The sequence below is a fragment of the Misgurnus anguillicaudatus genome, unplaced genomic scaffold (genome assembly GCF_027580225.2).
Source record: "Misgurnus anguillicaudatus unplaced genomic scaffold, ASM2758022v2 HiC_scaffold_26, whole genome shotgun sequence".
Taxonomy (NCBI): Eukaryota; Metazoa; Chordata; class Actinopteri; order Cypriniformes; family Cobitidae; genus Misgurnus; species Misgurnus anguillicaudatus.
The window spans coordinates 4,423,101-4,439,673 of NW_027395276.1; the positions used below are offsets into that span (position 1 = coordinate 4,423,101).

At 36.9% G+C, this 16,573-nt stretch overlaps 1 protein-coding gene across 1 annotated transcript in view; it reads right to left on the minus strand.

Annotated features, from left to right (window-relative positions):
- Positions 1 to 2,744: 2,744 nt before the first annotated feature.
- The window catches only part of LOC129443205 (receptor-type tyrosine-protein phosphatase S-like), a 106,538-nt gene continuing 92,709 nt past the window's right edge, over positions 2,745 to 16,573 (minus strand). The window contains exons 29-35 of the mRNA XM_073864476.1: positions 13,650 to 13,935; positions 13,241 to 13,419; positions 13,025 to 13,151; positions 12,785 to 12,910; positions 6,735 to 6,889; positions 4,851 to 4,986; positions 2,745 to 4,730 (exon numbers count right to left, since the gene is read on the minus strand). Coding sequence (XP_073720577.1) covers positions 4,662 to 4,730; positions 4,851 to 4,986; positions 6,735 to 6,889; positions 12,785 to 12,910; positions 13,025 to 13,151; positions 13,241 to 13,419; positions 13,650 to 13,935 — 1,078 coding nt within the window. The 3' untranslated portion in view covers positions 2,745 to 4,661. The remainder of the gene's footprint in view (positions 4,731 to 4,850; positions 4,987 to 6,734; positions 6,890 to 12,784; positions 12,911 to 13,024; positions 13,152 to 13,240; positions 13,420 to 13,649; positions 13,936 to 16,573) is intronic.

Genomic DNA, 16,573 nt, shown 5'->3' on the forward strand with positions numbered 1-16,573 from the left:
GTAATTCTAAATGAACACATTATCGAGTACATTTAAATTCATTTTATCATGTATAATCTACTTAAATTTGTAAGAAGGAAACTGACTTAATAATTTTATTTCGAAACTACATAAAGGATTTTGGTAGACATAACTAAACAGGAAACTTGTAGTTCCCAAAATGCTTTGCATGGGTCTGCATTTGGAGAGCAAAATTTAAAAATGAAATGTTATTTTATGTGTTTTTAAAGGTGCAGTGTGTAATTTTTAGAAGGATCTCTTGACAAAAATGCTAAATAATATACAAAACTATATTATCAGGGGTGTATAAAGACCTTTCATAATGAACCGTTATGTGTTTATTACCTTAGAATGAGACGTTTTTATCTACATACACAGAGGGTCCCCTTACATGGAAGTCGCCATTTTGTGCCGCCATGTTTCTACAGAAGCCCTTAACGGACAAACTTTTTTTTACTAAGTTGTCTCCGATGATGACCTGTTTGTCATGTGGTGGCTACAGTAGCTTCTCTATGTGTTTCAAAAGCCAGGGGTGAGCAGTGGATCGAGCCCTTGGTTGCAATACACAACCTCACCACTAGATGCCGCTAAAATTTACACCCTGCACCTTTAATTATGTGTTTTTACTAGCGCAGTGCAATTTTACCTAACTTAGTTCACTTGAAAAAATATTCATGCACTTTAAAAATGAAGTAATTTCTATTTAAGTGTGGGTTGAACCCAGGGAACACACGTTATTAAATAAATGTATAGCTTGTAATGCACTGCTTTAGATAAAAGCATCTGCCAAATGCATAAGTGTAAGTGTGGTGTTGCCTATCACTGTGTGTGTGTTTATCATGTGTATCAAGTGTTTTTCTGCTTTTGTTCAACACAAACTTTCACACAGATAGATTATATACAAGTTCTCAATGTGAAACATTTAAGATCTAAAGATTTAACTGAAGTCAGATCAGATCAGTGCCAAGTCGGTCAAAGGAGAAAAAAGCGATTTCTACAATACAGAACAAACAAAAGCTTTTTTAGTTAAATTGCAGCGATTCAAATCTGCAGCTTCATCCGTCTGTCCTTTAAAATGATTTTAAGTACTTTGAACAAATAAATCAAAATATGTCCTGTTTTTAAAAAACAATAAAAAATGATTCTTGCTTTTGTTTCTGATTTCTCTCCTCATTTTGAGTCTCGAGGAGCAGTGTTTCAGGTTATCAATGTGAAGTCTTAAAACTGTAAATACTGCAAATGTTCAAACATTTAAGATTCTTTGCATGTCTTCTGTTGTCCATGTTCACCTCTGTGAATGATTGACAGGTCATGTGTCTCAGATTAGCATTGTACAAATACCTGAAATATACTTCTGAACTAAAAGATCTCTAAATGTTTTTATCTATCAGCAGTACAATCTCAGAGAAAAATTCTTCCATCCATCATGAGCAACACTTCAAAGACTTTGACTATATAGGTTACACATCTGTTCAAGTTATTGTAACCTGTTACAATGTGCCTCTCTGCATTGTCCCTGACAAATAAACAAATAAATAAAATTAAAAAAAAAAAAAACTTTTGGTAACACCTAATTTTTTTTCATTTTAAGTAAAAAATTTAAGGTAGGCCTAATAAAATGTTTGAAAAACGACTTTACTTGGTGACACCTAAAATATTAAAAAAATTAACTTTAAAGTAAGAATTTTAGTTGAAAAACGTAACATTTTTAGGTGTAACCAATTAAGGTAATTTTTTAAAGTTAATCCAACTTTTATTTTTTACAATGTAGACTAGATAGTTGCTACGTAACTTTATTTGGCTGTGTTATGTGCATTAACATACAGCAAAAAATTATTTCTCTATCCAAAAATATCTTTTTAATATATGCCAAATACATTTTATTAACAATGAAGTTAATTTGGACTATTTTTGCAGTTAAAATATATTTAATAACCTTTTCAAACTTATTTTTACAGGTTTGTAAGTGTTTTTTCCAATGTGATGTGAATATATTTCTTGGATTGAAATATATGGAGGACTAAATATATTTTTATATGCTTTAAAATATATCAGAATATACAAAAATTGACATTTAAAAAAAATATTCAGCAAATATATTTTTTGTGCATTTTGAATTATATTTAAAATAGTGCTGTGCAAAGATTAATTGCGATTAATCGCATACAAAATAAAAGTGATTTTTTGCATAATATATGTGCGTGTACTGTGTCTAATTATTATGTATATTTAACCACACACACATTTATATATTCATTTCAGAATTGTTTTATTTATATATCATTTTTTATTTATATTTAATATAGATTATATAAAAATATAAATAAAAATATATAAACATGTAAATGTTTCTTAAATACATACATGAATGTGTGTGTATATATTTATACATAATAATTAGACACAGCACACACTCATATATTATACCAATAATCACGTTTATTTTGTATGCGATTAATCGCGATTAATCTTTGCCCACAGCACTAAAAATTACATTTAAATATATTTATGTATATGCCATATGGGTTTGTAGTACGCTTCTGTATTTGCTGGTGTTGTGTACTTGTGTTGTGATGATGATGTTTTTTCTATGTTCATGTGTTTGAATGAATGTAAACGTGTTACATTACATTAATTAAAAGTTTTCATGCTCAATGTGTTTACTGGTGAGAGTCTGACCCGCGGCTGCATGTAATATTAAATCTGATATCAATTAAATCTGAAGAAACAGACACAACATTCACTTCAGTATTTCATCCAGTCATTCTCTTTTAATACAAAGTCGACGTATCTACATACATGATATTAAATGAATAAGCAGAGAAATGTAAGCGATCTATAGAAGCACGCGGCCCTTTAATCATCATTTCATTGACTTCATCTGTCATATTTATTGACTCAGGGATTTTTCATGTGTGCTTTCATCTAAAAACATTAAATGTTTAATTCATGTGCGAGTCCTGATTTCTCTCAGTGTGCTTAAACTCTTCTGCTACTGTGCTGTACTATGATAGATAATATCTGTGTCTATATTCATTTATCAGCCGGATGATTATTGGCCTTTACCGAGACATTCAGCACACGAACCAATGAAGGGTTTGTGTTTCAGTCAAGCACCAAATGCTCAAGATTTATATCATGACACCGCAAAAAATACCACGGTACTGCTGTGCTACTGTAGGGCACTCTCAATGAGCTGCGTCTGCGCAGTCCGCAGTGTCTTTGAGCTGCGTCTGCGCAGTCAGCTGTGTTATTCTTGTGCATTTTCAGTGTGCTGCTGTGGTTTTAAACCTGACCTTCACATGTGAGGAGCTGAAATCTCTCTGTGTGCTTATCTGAACAGCCTGAAATCTATCCTCGCTTCATCTGACTCATAATGTCACGAATGCTGATGCGAAACATGAGGTTTTATCATGGGTCCGGCTCGAAGGATTATAAACCAGTAAAGGACCGCACTGTCTGGTCGGAAAGGGGAAAGTTCCAGCTGATTGGGTAAGGTTTGGGCTCCCGAGGGCCGTGTGCCGTTTCCTTTCTCTAGAACAATCAGTACACAGAAATATCAAAATATCCGGTTTACAAAGCACAACACTGTACACATGAGCTATGACCAGTCACGTTAGCTTGCCAACTACATCACAGCTCACCAATTATATTGCAATAAAAAGCATATAAATAAATAGATCCTTAAAAATTCAAGCATAATATATAAAAAAAGAAGAAATAATAAAATGAGGTCGATTAAATATTTGACAACAACGATAAGGCTCATTTTACTCGTCTGGCGGAGATCTGGAGATCTCTTAACCTGTGCTACTCAACACGATTCACTAAACTAAACATGATAGGAAGAGATCGGTTTTATCATTTGGTTTAGGTTAGAGAAGATATCAAAGAAACGGGCGTTAATGATCGTTCGGGTTTTTTAAGACTTTATGATCTGGGCTCAATATAACAGAGCGTAGTGTGAATGATTTGATCATACTGTACTGTACTGTATATAAACAGAGAGCATTATGCCACGGGAGTAAAGAAACATGATACAGAACTAGACTGAAGCTGTTAAAAAATCCCTTTGCTTTCCAAACACGGTCAAAGCAGCATATAGTTATAGAGACACATCATGAAAATACAGTATTCACAGCAGTTCTGTCGACGCCGGACGGCTCGTATCGAGAGACAGGATTATATCACGCGGGTCGAATGGCGGCTCCCCTGAGCTCTCCGTCAGGCACAGAAGGTTCGAGATCGGCCTCCGTTCACGATGGAAACGAGAGACACGTTTACCTCCCGTCACCGAATTCAAATACAGTTTGAAGAAATCCCCCCTTTGAAGGGTGCAGCAATTTTCCAGGCTTTTGTTTTTTTTTGTTTTAAATAGATTTTTACATGTAATATTTTTCCTCTTGTTACGAAGAAGAACTTCATCCACAGTTGAATATTTCTAAAAAGCCAACCACAACATTAATATCAATATATGAACACTGAGGTAATAGTTTGCGTGTTGACAGAGAGAAACTCATCTGGTCAGTTTATTCATTTCCTCTGTTGTGTAGTCGTCTGTCTGTCTGTCTGTCTGTCTGTCTGTAGCTTGTTTCAGTTCAAGCAAATGTTCGTGGGTTTGTCGAAGGGAAAGGTCTTGAAATATCGCTCTTCTTCTTCTCCTATGTTGCATAGTGATCAAAACTTCCAAGGTACTCGAGAGCGGCCTGATAACAGAACTGATATTCATCCTGAAAAACACACAAAGACTTTCTTTCAGTTTGTGTTCAGCTGTCTCAATCTTTCTTATGAGGCTTAATCATCTGGGATTAATGTGTGTTTATATCTGTAGATGTGGTGTCGTGCGATACCTCGGTCTGCACCATCGCTGGTCGTTGTGTTCGCAGCATTTTGACAGTCTGGAAGATGTCGACAGCACCTTCATAACGCATCCTCTCCAAAACTATACTGAGCGTGATGAAGACTCCTGTCCTGCCCACACCCGCACTGAGAGAAAGAGAGTTTTTTAAGGGTTAAATATTGTTTATACTTGCTGTGCATGTCCCTAAACAAAAGACAAGGTGTTTATAGTTGACACGTGTGTGTGCATATATGTTTTTGTGCACAGAGGCGTAATGCCCATTCAAGCAGAGGGGGCACGTGTCCCCTTGTTTTTTTTTGATAGATAAAATAGATTTTGAATGGAACCTCAAAAACTAAGAAGTGTCCATTAATCTGTTATTTGACTTTTAATCTGTTTAATATGCACAATATTATCAATTCTGTGCTGCATCTTTGTCACTTTTCAGAGATTTTTGCCGTTTTGATCGTGTTACATTACTTTCATTATGCTGACGTCTGGCGCTGCAGTCAGCGCAGTCGCAGACATCATCAGCGTCTCAGCTCGCTCACGGGCTCTTTGCTGTTGCATTTTGCTATCTGAGGAATTAAAATGTGTAAGAAATGCTCACAGCATTTTCAAACCCCAGTATGGTAATGTGGAGTTTAACCTCATCTGTGTAGAAAATGTATGGTTTTAAATGTGACAGTCTCGACGTTATATTAGTAGAGATATCTAGATTCATCTTTTTGGTACAACGCCAAAGTTCACCAGAGTTCACGGGGGCGCGGAATCACACATGCTCACAAATGAGGTAAAATTTTATGCAAAATCCGTTCCTCTAATAATTTTATCTAAAAAAAAATATTAAATCATTATCGAACATTAAACTCACGTGGCTATAGCTTAATGTCATTTTTGTTGTTTATATACTTAATGGATTTAAAATTACATTAATTTTATAGGATAATGCAGTTGTCGTGCAAAATGCATTAATGACACAATTAAACAAGTCATTTATTAAAACTTTAATAAATAAAACATGCCGTTTCAGATGTAAATATGATACCAATATGTCATTATTCCGATTGAATAGTATTTGATATGAAAGTTAGTCATCAATTTTATTTTGGATGTTTTTGCATGAAAGCAGGGGTTTTCAGATTGTTAGAAATGTAAGTGCCATGGAAAAGACTGAAAGCTCTATAATATTTCGTTTGATGTCTGTGTATGCACACATTTCTGTGAGCTGTGCCCCCTTAAAAAAAAATTGGTGCATGACGCCCCTGCATGTGCGGCACATTTTTGCTTGTACCTACATACAATTTTCACATTATCTGTTGGGTATTTTAAGCTAAAACCTCTCTTTTAGACTCTAAAGACTTGCATCTTTAAAAAAAATCTAAAAAAAAATGAAAGTTAATACACCGAGCCAATGAGTCCTCCGAATTAAACTGGACCAACATGAGCCAGATAATGTGCATGTCAAGACAGAATTATATTTTGTATATAAATGTACATGCATTATTGTTTATAGTGTTATATATTATAGCAGAATAAAAAAGCTTGTGTTAATACACTTCATAGCATGTATGAAGATAATTTCATCATTTTTACAATGTAATGTATAAATAACTTTATAATAAACATAACAAGAGCATTCGTTTTGTAAACAAATTTGAAATGATGATGTGCTGAGAGCTGACTGACACATCTGCTGTAAATCTTATTTCATCTCAAATATGAAATGGTTCATTCTCCATCATTAAAAACGCTCAGAGCGAACAGCACGTGAAGGGTTTATGTACTTGTTAATGATGACGTGTGGGATATGTGTGCTTGTGACAGGCATTAAATCCGTAGAGTTTTCCACGGAAATCCATGTAAATGTGGATGTTGAGTTAGTTTGACACACCTGCAGTGGACACTGATCGGTCCGTCCTGACCAAACTGCTCCTTGGTTTTGTGCACTTGTCCGATGAAATCAATGAAACCTTCTCCTGACTTTGGAACTCCTTGTTCCGGCCAATCGGTGAACTGGAATTGTCGGACGGTTCTCGACTGTCCGTCCTGTGTGAATAAACACACAAGCTCAAGTGAGATGACGATCTCTCTCATAGCTGTTAAAAGCTATTTTTTCAAGGCAAGATGCTTTATTGTCATTTCAACCATAAAGCAGCGCAGTATGTAGTGAAATAAGGACCCTGATGCTACATACAGACACTGAGATCAATTTTTTAACCTAGCCACATAAAGTGCATGCATGCAACCTAGTGCAAACAGTGCCAGACAAGAGACCCTACAAGAAATATGCATCAAATCTAAATAAATAATACAAATCTGCTTCTTCATCAGCTTGAACTGGATTTGAATTAGAGGTCTTCACGGGTCCACTTTGATCCGGAAACCAGAGGTTCAACCCGAGCGGGTCTAAAATTTTCACGTGTGCCTCTGGTCATTTGAAATAAATGTGTTTTTGCATCAAAGTCCTTTTCCAAACCATTCTCTTTGCCAAGAGTGCTTGCGACACTGTGTGGCTGGCGAAAGGCACATTTTTCTTGAGACAGACCTGTCAATCAATTTTTAATGCACACTGTAGGTTACCTTGGTGTCTTTGTCAGATAACAAATAAAAACTAGAAAATGCATTTCGGGACGAACTGCAAAAGTGTGCTTGCTCTGGTGCCGCCGATTTAGTTTGTGCATCCTCACATTGGAGTCCCAAGTTCATGTACAAAGTTTGGTTTCAATACGTAAAAGCGTTCCTGAGATATAAACTACTTCCTGTTTGGCAGCGTAAAATTTTAGGAAAAAAATTGTTCTTTTGATGTTGTGCATCCTCACATTGGAGACCGAAATTCATGTACAAAGTTTGGTTTCAATACGTGAAATCATTCCTGAGATATAAACTACTTCCTGTTTTGGCGGCGTCCACGCACATTTAGTTTGGCCTGTGACGGGCAAACGCTTCCGAAAATCAAAAATCCTTCTAGTAACTTTTGTGAGGCTTGGTCCAAGGATCGTGTACGTGGAATTTCGTGAAGTTTGGACAAAATTTGTGACCTGTGAAACTTTAAGGTTTCCAATATGGCGGACGAACGACATGGATCTGTGACTTCATCTTCTCAAGCAACTTACACCGGAACTGCCCGAACATTTTAAAAACACACACACACACACACACACACACACACACACACACACACACACACACACACACACACACACACACACACACACACAGAAATGTATACAGACTTGTAACAACTGTTTCTCTAAAATTTACAATAAAAAAAATATTTCACTCAGTGATTGACAGCATAATGCAATCAATCGTGTTCCCGTTCAACAGTAACTAAGCATCAGGGACGTGCACAGGAATTTTAAGGGGCAGTTGCTCTAACCTAAAAAAAAGGGCACCTCCCTCCACAAAAAAATGCTACATCCAGACATGTTCGTATTTTGAATTTTAAAACTGCATAACAACATAAGTTATGCGTTACTGGAGAGCGGGGAGACAGTTCTATCTTTAAACTGTCTCCCTGCTTTTATTACTCAAAACAAAACTGACTCGATGGCGAAAGGTCGGAAGACCAAATCATATCCACCGAGGAAATGTTTTTCGTGTTGTTACAGTAACACTTTGTTTACAGTTTTGCGCTGCTCAGCCTGGATTACAACACAATGCGTCCGATTCGCGAACTGACTCCTTTGAACGGATTCGTTTGAATGAACGGTTGAAACAACAGATCTGTCCCAACACTAAACTCACAAGACGTCACTGTCAGCACAATCAGACACTTTTAGCGCCTCAGAAAGGAGAATGTAAATCTGTTTAGAAAGATTTGCCCTAAATAACAGTCTCAACTAAAAAACATAGACATTTATTACTATGTTAACTTTATGATGAATAAATATTTTATCAGGTCTACCAAATAAGGATTTTATCCTACAAAGCAATAAAAGCCATGGTAAAAAACTGATCAAAGATGATGACAGAAGAGTGTCAGGTAATATCTGTGTCTGATAAATGCATGGTGCAGAGGAGGTTGTAAAACTCTTCAGAAAGACCAGTCATAATTTTTTTAAAAGACTTTGACTTAAATAGTGACATTTTTACATTTAAAATATCTGCTAATGATGAGAACATTTTGATAATTATGTACATATAGAAAATCGGCCTAACATATCGGCCATCAGCTGCCCTGATTTCTAAATATCGGCATTGGCCAGAGAAAAAGCCATATCGGTTGACCTCTACGTGAAAGCATTCCTGACACACACACACACGCACGCACGCGCACACACACACACACACACACAGAAATGTATACAGGCTTGTAACCAGGGGTGTTTCCAGCATTGAAGGACATCCGGGGTTTAGCACAGACCATTTTATGTAAATACAGGGATCACAAGCCTAGATAACCCGCTCTAGCTAGCCTAGAAACAACTATAACAGCTATGCTGCACATGTTCAGTGTTTTCTTATTAAATTTTTTTAGAATTGTAATTTAAATAATTTTAATTTTTGGGTGAACAATCCCTTTAAAGTGTCCTATTTTCACACACTAGTTTTGTACATAATATACCAAAAATTCTTCTTTAGTACTTAAGATAATCTTAAAAACATGAGACTTAATGTAGGCCAGAGTTCACGTCACCAAAAGCAGCAGATGTAAGCTGCATTTTATTGATCATAAGCTCATTTTTAAAATAAGCGATAGGAAAGAGCGACAGCAGCACTGATAGCCTAATATCATTTCATTTCTTTACTATTTATGAATATGATTGTGTGTTGAGCGTCTACGACAGGGCTATTCAATTAGTTTGTCATGAGGGCCAGAGATATATCAGTGATGATGACTACATATACATTTAAACATTCTCATGTTGTATTTTGAAACTGCATAACAACAAAATAAGTGCATTGTACAATATACTTTTTCTACAAACATGTATTTTCAAACTGCATACAACAAAACTTGTGCATTGTAATATGACCAAGTAGGCTTTATCTACATCCAGACATGTTTGTATTTTGTATTTTAAAACTGCATAACAACATAAGTGCATTGTAAGATACCCGAGTTCTATTCTTATTCTACATTTAAAGGTGTAAATAAGAGCCATATCTACTCACTTAAGTACACATAACCAAAAGTTTATAATATGGAACATAACATTGTTTTATGCAGTTTTTTGTCAAAGCTTATTATTTCACAACCCTTTATTTAAACTACAACCGCCATCTTAATAACTGGCAAACATTTAAGAGAAATTATACTTTTAGATTTCATCAGAGCAGTAAAATCACGTGTATGTTTGTCAGCGCGATATGCATACAGTGGTGCAGGACAGATGCTGGGCTGTGAGCGATGGCCGATTAACTTACTCGTTTAAATTGCATTCTTTTGTGAGAACGATGACTCGCATAATATTTGAGCCTTTGCTGTATGAGCAAGCACAGAGAAAACATTCGTTGTGGCGTTGACTAATGAATATGGATGATCTCTGTTCTTCTCTTCAATGGAGCGGGGCGTGGCTCTTTATAAATAATGCAGTAACATGAGAGACGGTACATCTCCCTCTTTTAATACAGTTAACAACGAAGTACAATATTTGTTTTCGATTTCACTTACACCATTTAAAAGCAGACATTCCAAGCATTATGTAGACATTTATCTTTTGTTTCTATGAAAACAATTCGTTAAGTTACAGCTCATTTTTCTGACGTGTTTCTGAAAGGACGTCACTAAGAGAGAGAGCAAACCCGCATTATGTTTATTTTCTTAATTTTGCGAAAAGCACAACATTCTGTTTTTAATGGGAGTGGACAGAAAAAATACTAGACACTTTAACGTTTTAAATGATGTATAAATCATATATGTAAGTCCAAAATCAGCAGAGTTATCTAAGTCTCTTTGCGGAGTGATTGAAAAATAAAGATTTTGCGGCGCCCGCGCCTCTGTCGACCCAGACTGTGAAATTAATGATAAAAGAAAATATTTCCCTCAGTGATTGACAGCATAATGCAATCAATCGTGTTCCCGTTCAACAGTAGCTAAGCATACGATTTAGATATATGTATCTTCTTACCTGAAGATCATGTAAATGGCATAAACGCAGTCTTCTGGCAAAAGCTGTGTTTTTAAATGTGTCATACATTTCTGAAAGTCATGACTGTTTAAATACACTTGGCGTCACATGCATGATTTAAGGTAAAGTGACACTTTTTCGCGTCAATTCACAATCATTTAAATCATGCAGCTGTCATAGAGCCGACGCCAAACGATCACGCGAGCGAGGACGCGATACTGACGCGAGCGAAACTAATACGTTTACAATGCATTACATTGATGAAAAAGGGAATTAAACTTGTCGTGCCATATATCACTGAAATAAAAGAAAGGGATTAAAATATGTCTGAATCATATAATTCCTACCTGTATGTGAAAATGCACGTTCTCCAGAGAGCTCGCGTTGATTCAAGCATTCAGAATATAAAATCCATTTGCAGTTTTGCGTCCGAAACCGCATACTGTATAGTGAAAAAGATGAAGTTTTAGGATTTTAAAAATATGTATCCAGGATTCCGCTGTCCATATACGATACGAAGCTTGGGTGCCAGCCGATGGTGCTGCGTGCCCCACGGGCTCTATGCAGCAGAGTCTCAGGCTGTGGCCTCTTCTCCGGGCTTCTCTGCTCTCCGTCTTTCTCAGCTCTTCGCTGTATTGTGGCTCTTAAAGGAACACTCGATTCTCTCAACAGCTCTTCTCTATTCCATTTTGCCATTTAAACCTTAAAACTACATCCCGCCATTGTTATTCAAACTTTTCCACGGAGCAATAGCCTGTTAGCTTAGCTTCTAAAGATGGCTGCCGCTATCTTTACATTCTGTCTAAAAAACACGTTTGAACGTAAAGGCTGCCCTCTACTGGTAAAGGCTAATGACATTTTTTATTTTTTACACAGGTTTTAATTGGACATTTTAAAGTGAAAATAACATAATATAGACATGTTACTGCAATGTTTTTTTATCTTGGGCATCTTTACATTGGAGTAAAGAGTTCATATAAAATTTTTGGTTAATAAATGTTACAGACATATTGAGATTTGAACTACTTCCTGTTTTGGCGGCGTTGACGCACATTTAGTTTGGGCTGTGGCGCGCAAACGCTTCCGAAAATCAAAAATCCTTCTAGTAACTTTTGTGAGGCTCGGTCCAAGGATCGCGTACGTGGAATTTCATGAAGTTTGGACAAAATTTGTGACCTGTGAAACTTTTTTAAGGTTTTGTGTTCTTTCCAATATGGCGGCCGAACGACATGGATCTGTGACTTCATCCTCTCAAGCAACTTACACCGGTACTGCCCGAACATTTTAAAGTTTGAACGGTGTCTCTGCGTCAAACGGTCTGGTCGCTAGAGCTGACACAAAAAATCTACCCGGGAATAATAATAAGAATAATAAAACTTAAGAAGAACAATAAGTGTGCTTTTGCAAGCACACTTAATAAATGAAGCAGGGGGACAAATTGGTTGCAAGCCCACCGGGGTTTCTGTCTGATGCATGCGGGACTGCAGACGGCACACACGTTGGTGCCGTTTATATTTGGGTCCAGAAATTGCCACTGTGTCAGGTCAGACTCTGGTCTAATTTTGTCAGGTTTGTCTCGGGTCGAGTCTTTCTTTTAAAAAATTATTTATGCACTTCGAGTTCGTGTAAAAAGTGATTCAGGTCATTTTGGGTCGGGTACATTTCTTTGGGCCAGAGAAGACCTCTAATTTGAATGTACAGCTCCTACACTAGGAATAAACCCATGCATACGCAGTTAAACTTTTTTATAACATTATTGTTTGTTTTTTACACAAACTGACAAACATTTCCACCTGTATTTTATAAAGCAAATAAACATGTAAAGTGTGTGAACATGAGTTTCAGTGTGACATTCAGTATCACTCACCCTGGCGTCGGTCACTTTAAACTCTCTCAGGATGTATTGAGGCATGTTATATTCTGCCATCGGGTCCACAACAAAGTACTGATACCTCGCTGAGCGTTCAGCCGGCCAATACTGATGACACTTCTCCTACAAACACAACACACCAACAATAAAATATCTTATCAAATGTCTAAGCCAAACGGAGATTAACACATTAATAACATTTTCCTCTATTTATCAATTTCCTCAACTATCACTTACCCGACCGAGTTCACGTAGTTTGGTGAGCATCACCACAATGGTGGAGTTGTGTTCCCACAGCATCCTCCAGAAGTCTTCAGTGGTCTCGGCTAAAGGTCCCTGTGTCGCAATATACGCTCTCTGCTGCCTATAAAACACAAACAAACACAGAACTCAGTTAAAGTACAATTACAAACGAGCAGTTGAACGCAAACATCAAATGTAAGTGTATGTGACCTGTATCCATCAATGAAGCTGGCATTGATGTAGTCAGAACCTTCCAGGCCTCTGATTGGCTGCAGACACACACGGGTGGTCTCGTACGGCATGATATTCACCAGACGGTTTTTAAACTTGTTGCAGGGCAGATTAGCGCTCACGAATCTGGAGGTGTGGGCTTTAGTGTTGGCGAGGCGCTGAGGTGAAGACAGATACAGAGAGAGATGAGTCAGTTCTACATTCAAGTAGAAGTTTGCATGAGAATAAAAGTGCCTTTGGTAAGTAAATCATAACAATAAGTTTATATTTTTTATTTCTTTTTAAAGATTTTCTTATAAAAAGCTGTGGAAGGTGTTTTCTCTACTGTCTGTATTGTGTCCATCAACTGTCAATCATCTAATGATAAGTGATGATTTCCAGCAGATACCTTAAACTCCAGCTCCATCCCGCTCACGTGTTCTCCTGCCTCCACCTGTGAGAGTTTCTGAATGTAGGAGTAAAGACTGCGAGCAGCGACCTCGGTGTTCCCGCAGGCGACGGCCTCCAGGAGAGCCTCGTGGATAAAACCGTACTGATCTTCAGTCTGGACCATGTAGTTCCTCTGAGAGCGCATCAGGGTCACGTGACCGTACACGTCCACAGTACGCTCGTGACGGATTCGCTCCAACATTGCGTCGATCACTATTAAGCAGCCGGTGCGGCCCACCCCAGCGCTGAGACAGACACAGAGAAACAGACAGTGAGACTTCCATATCTTTTGTTTTTGGCCTAGACTTTTAAAAACCTTCAAAAATCTATTTTCTGCATGTTTGGCTCTAAAGGAAAATCAATTGAGATCTAATGGTGTAAACAGTACTACTGTATGGTAAACTTTTCTAATCTGATTCCAGATCTGTCCATTTGTTAATCTACAGTAAAACCATCGGTACAGTTACAGAAACATTCACCTGACAGTTGTGGACACAAAGCTTTCTGGGATTATACATCTGAACAACTATAATCCAGATTACAGTAGGGCTGAAATCCCCCCGCACCACCGCTGGACAGCGCGGACACGCGTCTGCTTTATACAGCGCAAACTCTGCACTTATAAATAAAGTCAGGCGCTGTTTCTTTAAACAATGTGAGCTGCACATTTAGCAGGCACTGCTTCTTCTCACCAGCTTGTTTAAAAGCAAGACAGCGTTGCCAGGTCCTCGACCTTTCGGCAGAGTTCTGAATTAGGATACTTTAAAACTGCAGTTTGGAGATGAAAGGATTTGGTTTATTAGTTGTTGGTATTTGGGTTGTGAATAGTCATTGGGATGCTTTTGGACTAATTGAATATTAGTTATGAAGATCTGGCAACCCTGACAGGACAATGATGGAAGCAAAAGTGCGAACAAATGCTGGTTAATAAAGGTTTAATTTCATCCTTTTATATAAGTGAGTTTATATTTGTTTAATTGTTGTTGGGTTTTCATAAAAATAGTATTGAACCACCAGTTAATCACCTGTTTTAAAGTAAGGGGGAAATCAGGTTTACTGTAACAACACCTTTATCACTTTCATATGGTATGGATTATTTATTTTGTTAATAATAAATAATCTAAATATTCATCAAGGTCTAAAGTTGAAGATTAAAATGAGTTTATTAATCTATTCACCAGCACATCCCTCAAGACTTGATTAGTTTTGTTTATGTTTTGACATTTAAAGATGTTTTATTATTTAAAAACCCTTTACATTTAAAGCTTAAAATATCAAAATCAAAAGGATTATATTATAATTCTGTAGTAGTGTGTGTTTTTTCACTTTTAAAAGAACACTTATACACGTGAATACCCTCATTTAGTGCCTCATGGTGCGTTCACACCAGATGCAAAATGAAGCTGATTTAACTTGAGTGATTCGCGTGAATGACGCAGCACAAAATGAGCGTTTTCGGCATTTGATGCACGAATCAAGCGAGTTGAAAATCTAAACTTTGGCAGGTATTTGTGCTGTGCTAACCAATCAGAAGCTTGCTTCAGTAATGAGGTGATTATAATGTAGCGAGCAGAGGCAGAAATACGAAACAACAATGGAGGACAAAATCATTGTTGCATAGTCTATAATCTTTTATAAAAACCGGAATAAAAAGGATCTTTCTTAAAAGAAAGTGAGTGAGGAGGTCAGACGATCTGGTAAGTTGTAAAAAAACACTCTTTACTCAATTTGAACTATACATTTATACATATTGAAACTACAAGCTAGCTAAAATGGCAAATGGAGCGTATTCGCAACTGAATTTCAAGTGCGAGTGACGCAAGTTATTTCAAAAGGTTCAATTGTCTAACTATGTGTGAATAGCGTAATTTATTTGTTTCGTTTGTGTCTGGTGTGAACGTACAGTTATAGCTATAAAAGGGAAAAATCGAAATGAGTAATATTTATGTTTTTATCCGATTAGTCGATTAATCGAAAAATAATCACCAGATTAATCAATTATGAAAATAATCATTACAGATTAACACACTCGGTAAAAGAAGACAGAAAGTGTTTTTAAGTTCAAGGTTAGGTTAATGTAACACAATGATGCTTTTATTTTTAATTCATTCTCAACTAGACTAAAACTTAGCCTGGGTTTCCCCATGCTGCCTAGCGCGCAAATTAATTCACGCAGCAAGTCTAGCATGAAAACTATCCCTGAAATAGGGAACCAATCACAGATCGGGGAGGGGCAGCAAGACGATGACGACGTCTATGCGACACACCGAAGTAGTTTTGTTTATCCAACACGGCAGCAGACGTGAGGTTACTTTTCAATGCAGCCTTAGATAGTGTTACAATTAGTTTTGAATGCAAGTTTATTTAAAAAAAGAGCAACTTTTGGCGTTAAACAATTTCATATCCAAGAAAGATGTTTGTATATGGCAAGACATGATAGTCACAGAGTTTTAAAGGACCAACCTGCTAGGCATCATTGTCGACGAAGTACGTTTAACTTATAAATGGTAAGTGGTATTTATTAATATTATATTGTCATTATGTCTGTACTGTGGTTGTCACAGTGCCACTAAGTTTTGTTGCTTTTCAATATCAATATACAGCTACTGGTTTAGTTGCATAGCTTTCAGCTGTGTGCACACAAACCGATAAAAGTGGTTTACTTTTGACTGATTTGTCGCTCTACATACGTCATCAGGTATAATTGAAACGATTGGCTATGAGCTACGTACAGACACATTTGATAGACATTCGTAGCGCCCAATAATCAGCTCTGGGCATTCGTTAACCACGCCTCAAATATGAGAAAATGAGCGTCTCATTCACTATGAGACTGGTCTGGTGGTAGCCAGGCTACATCAAACCAGTACTCTTTATCTAAGT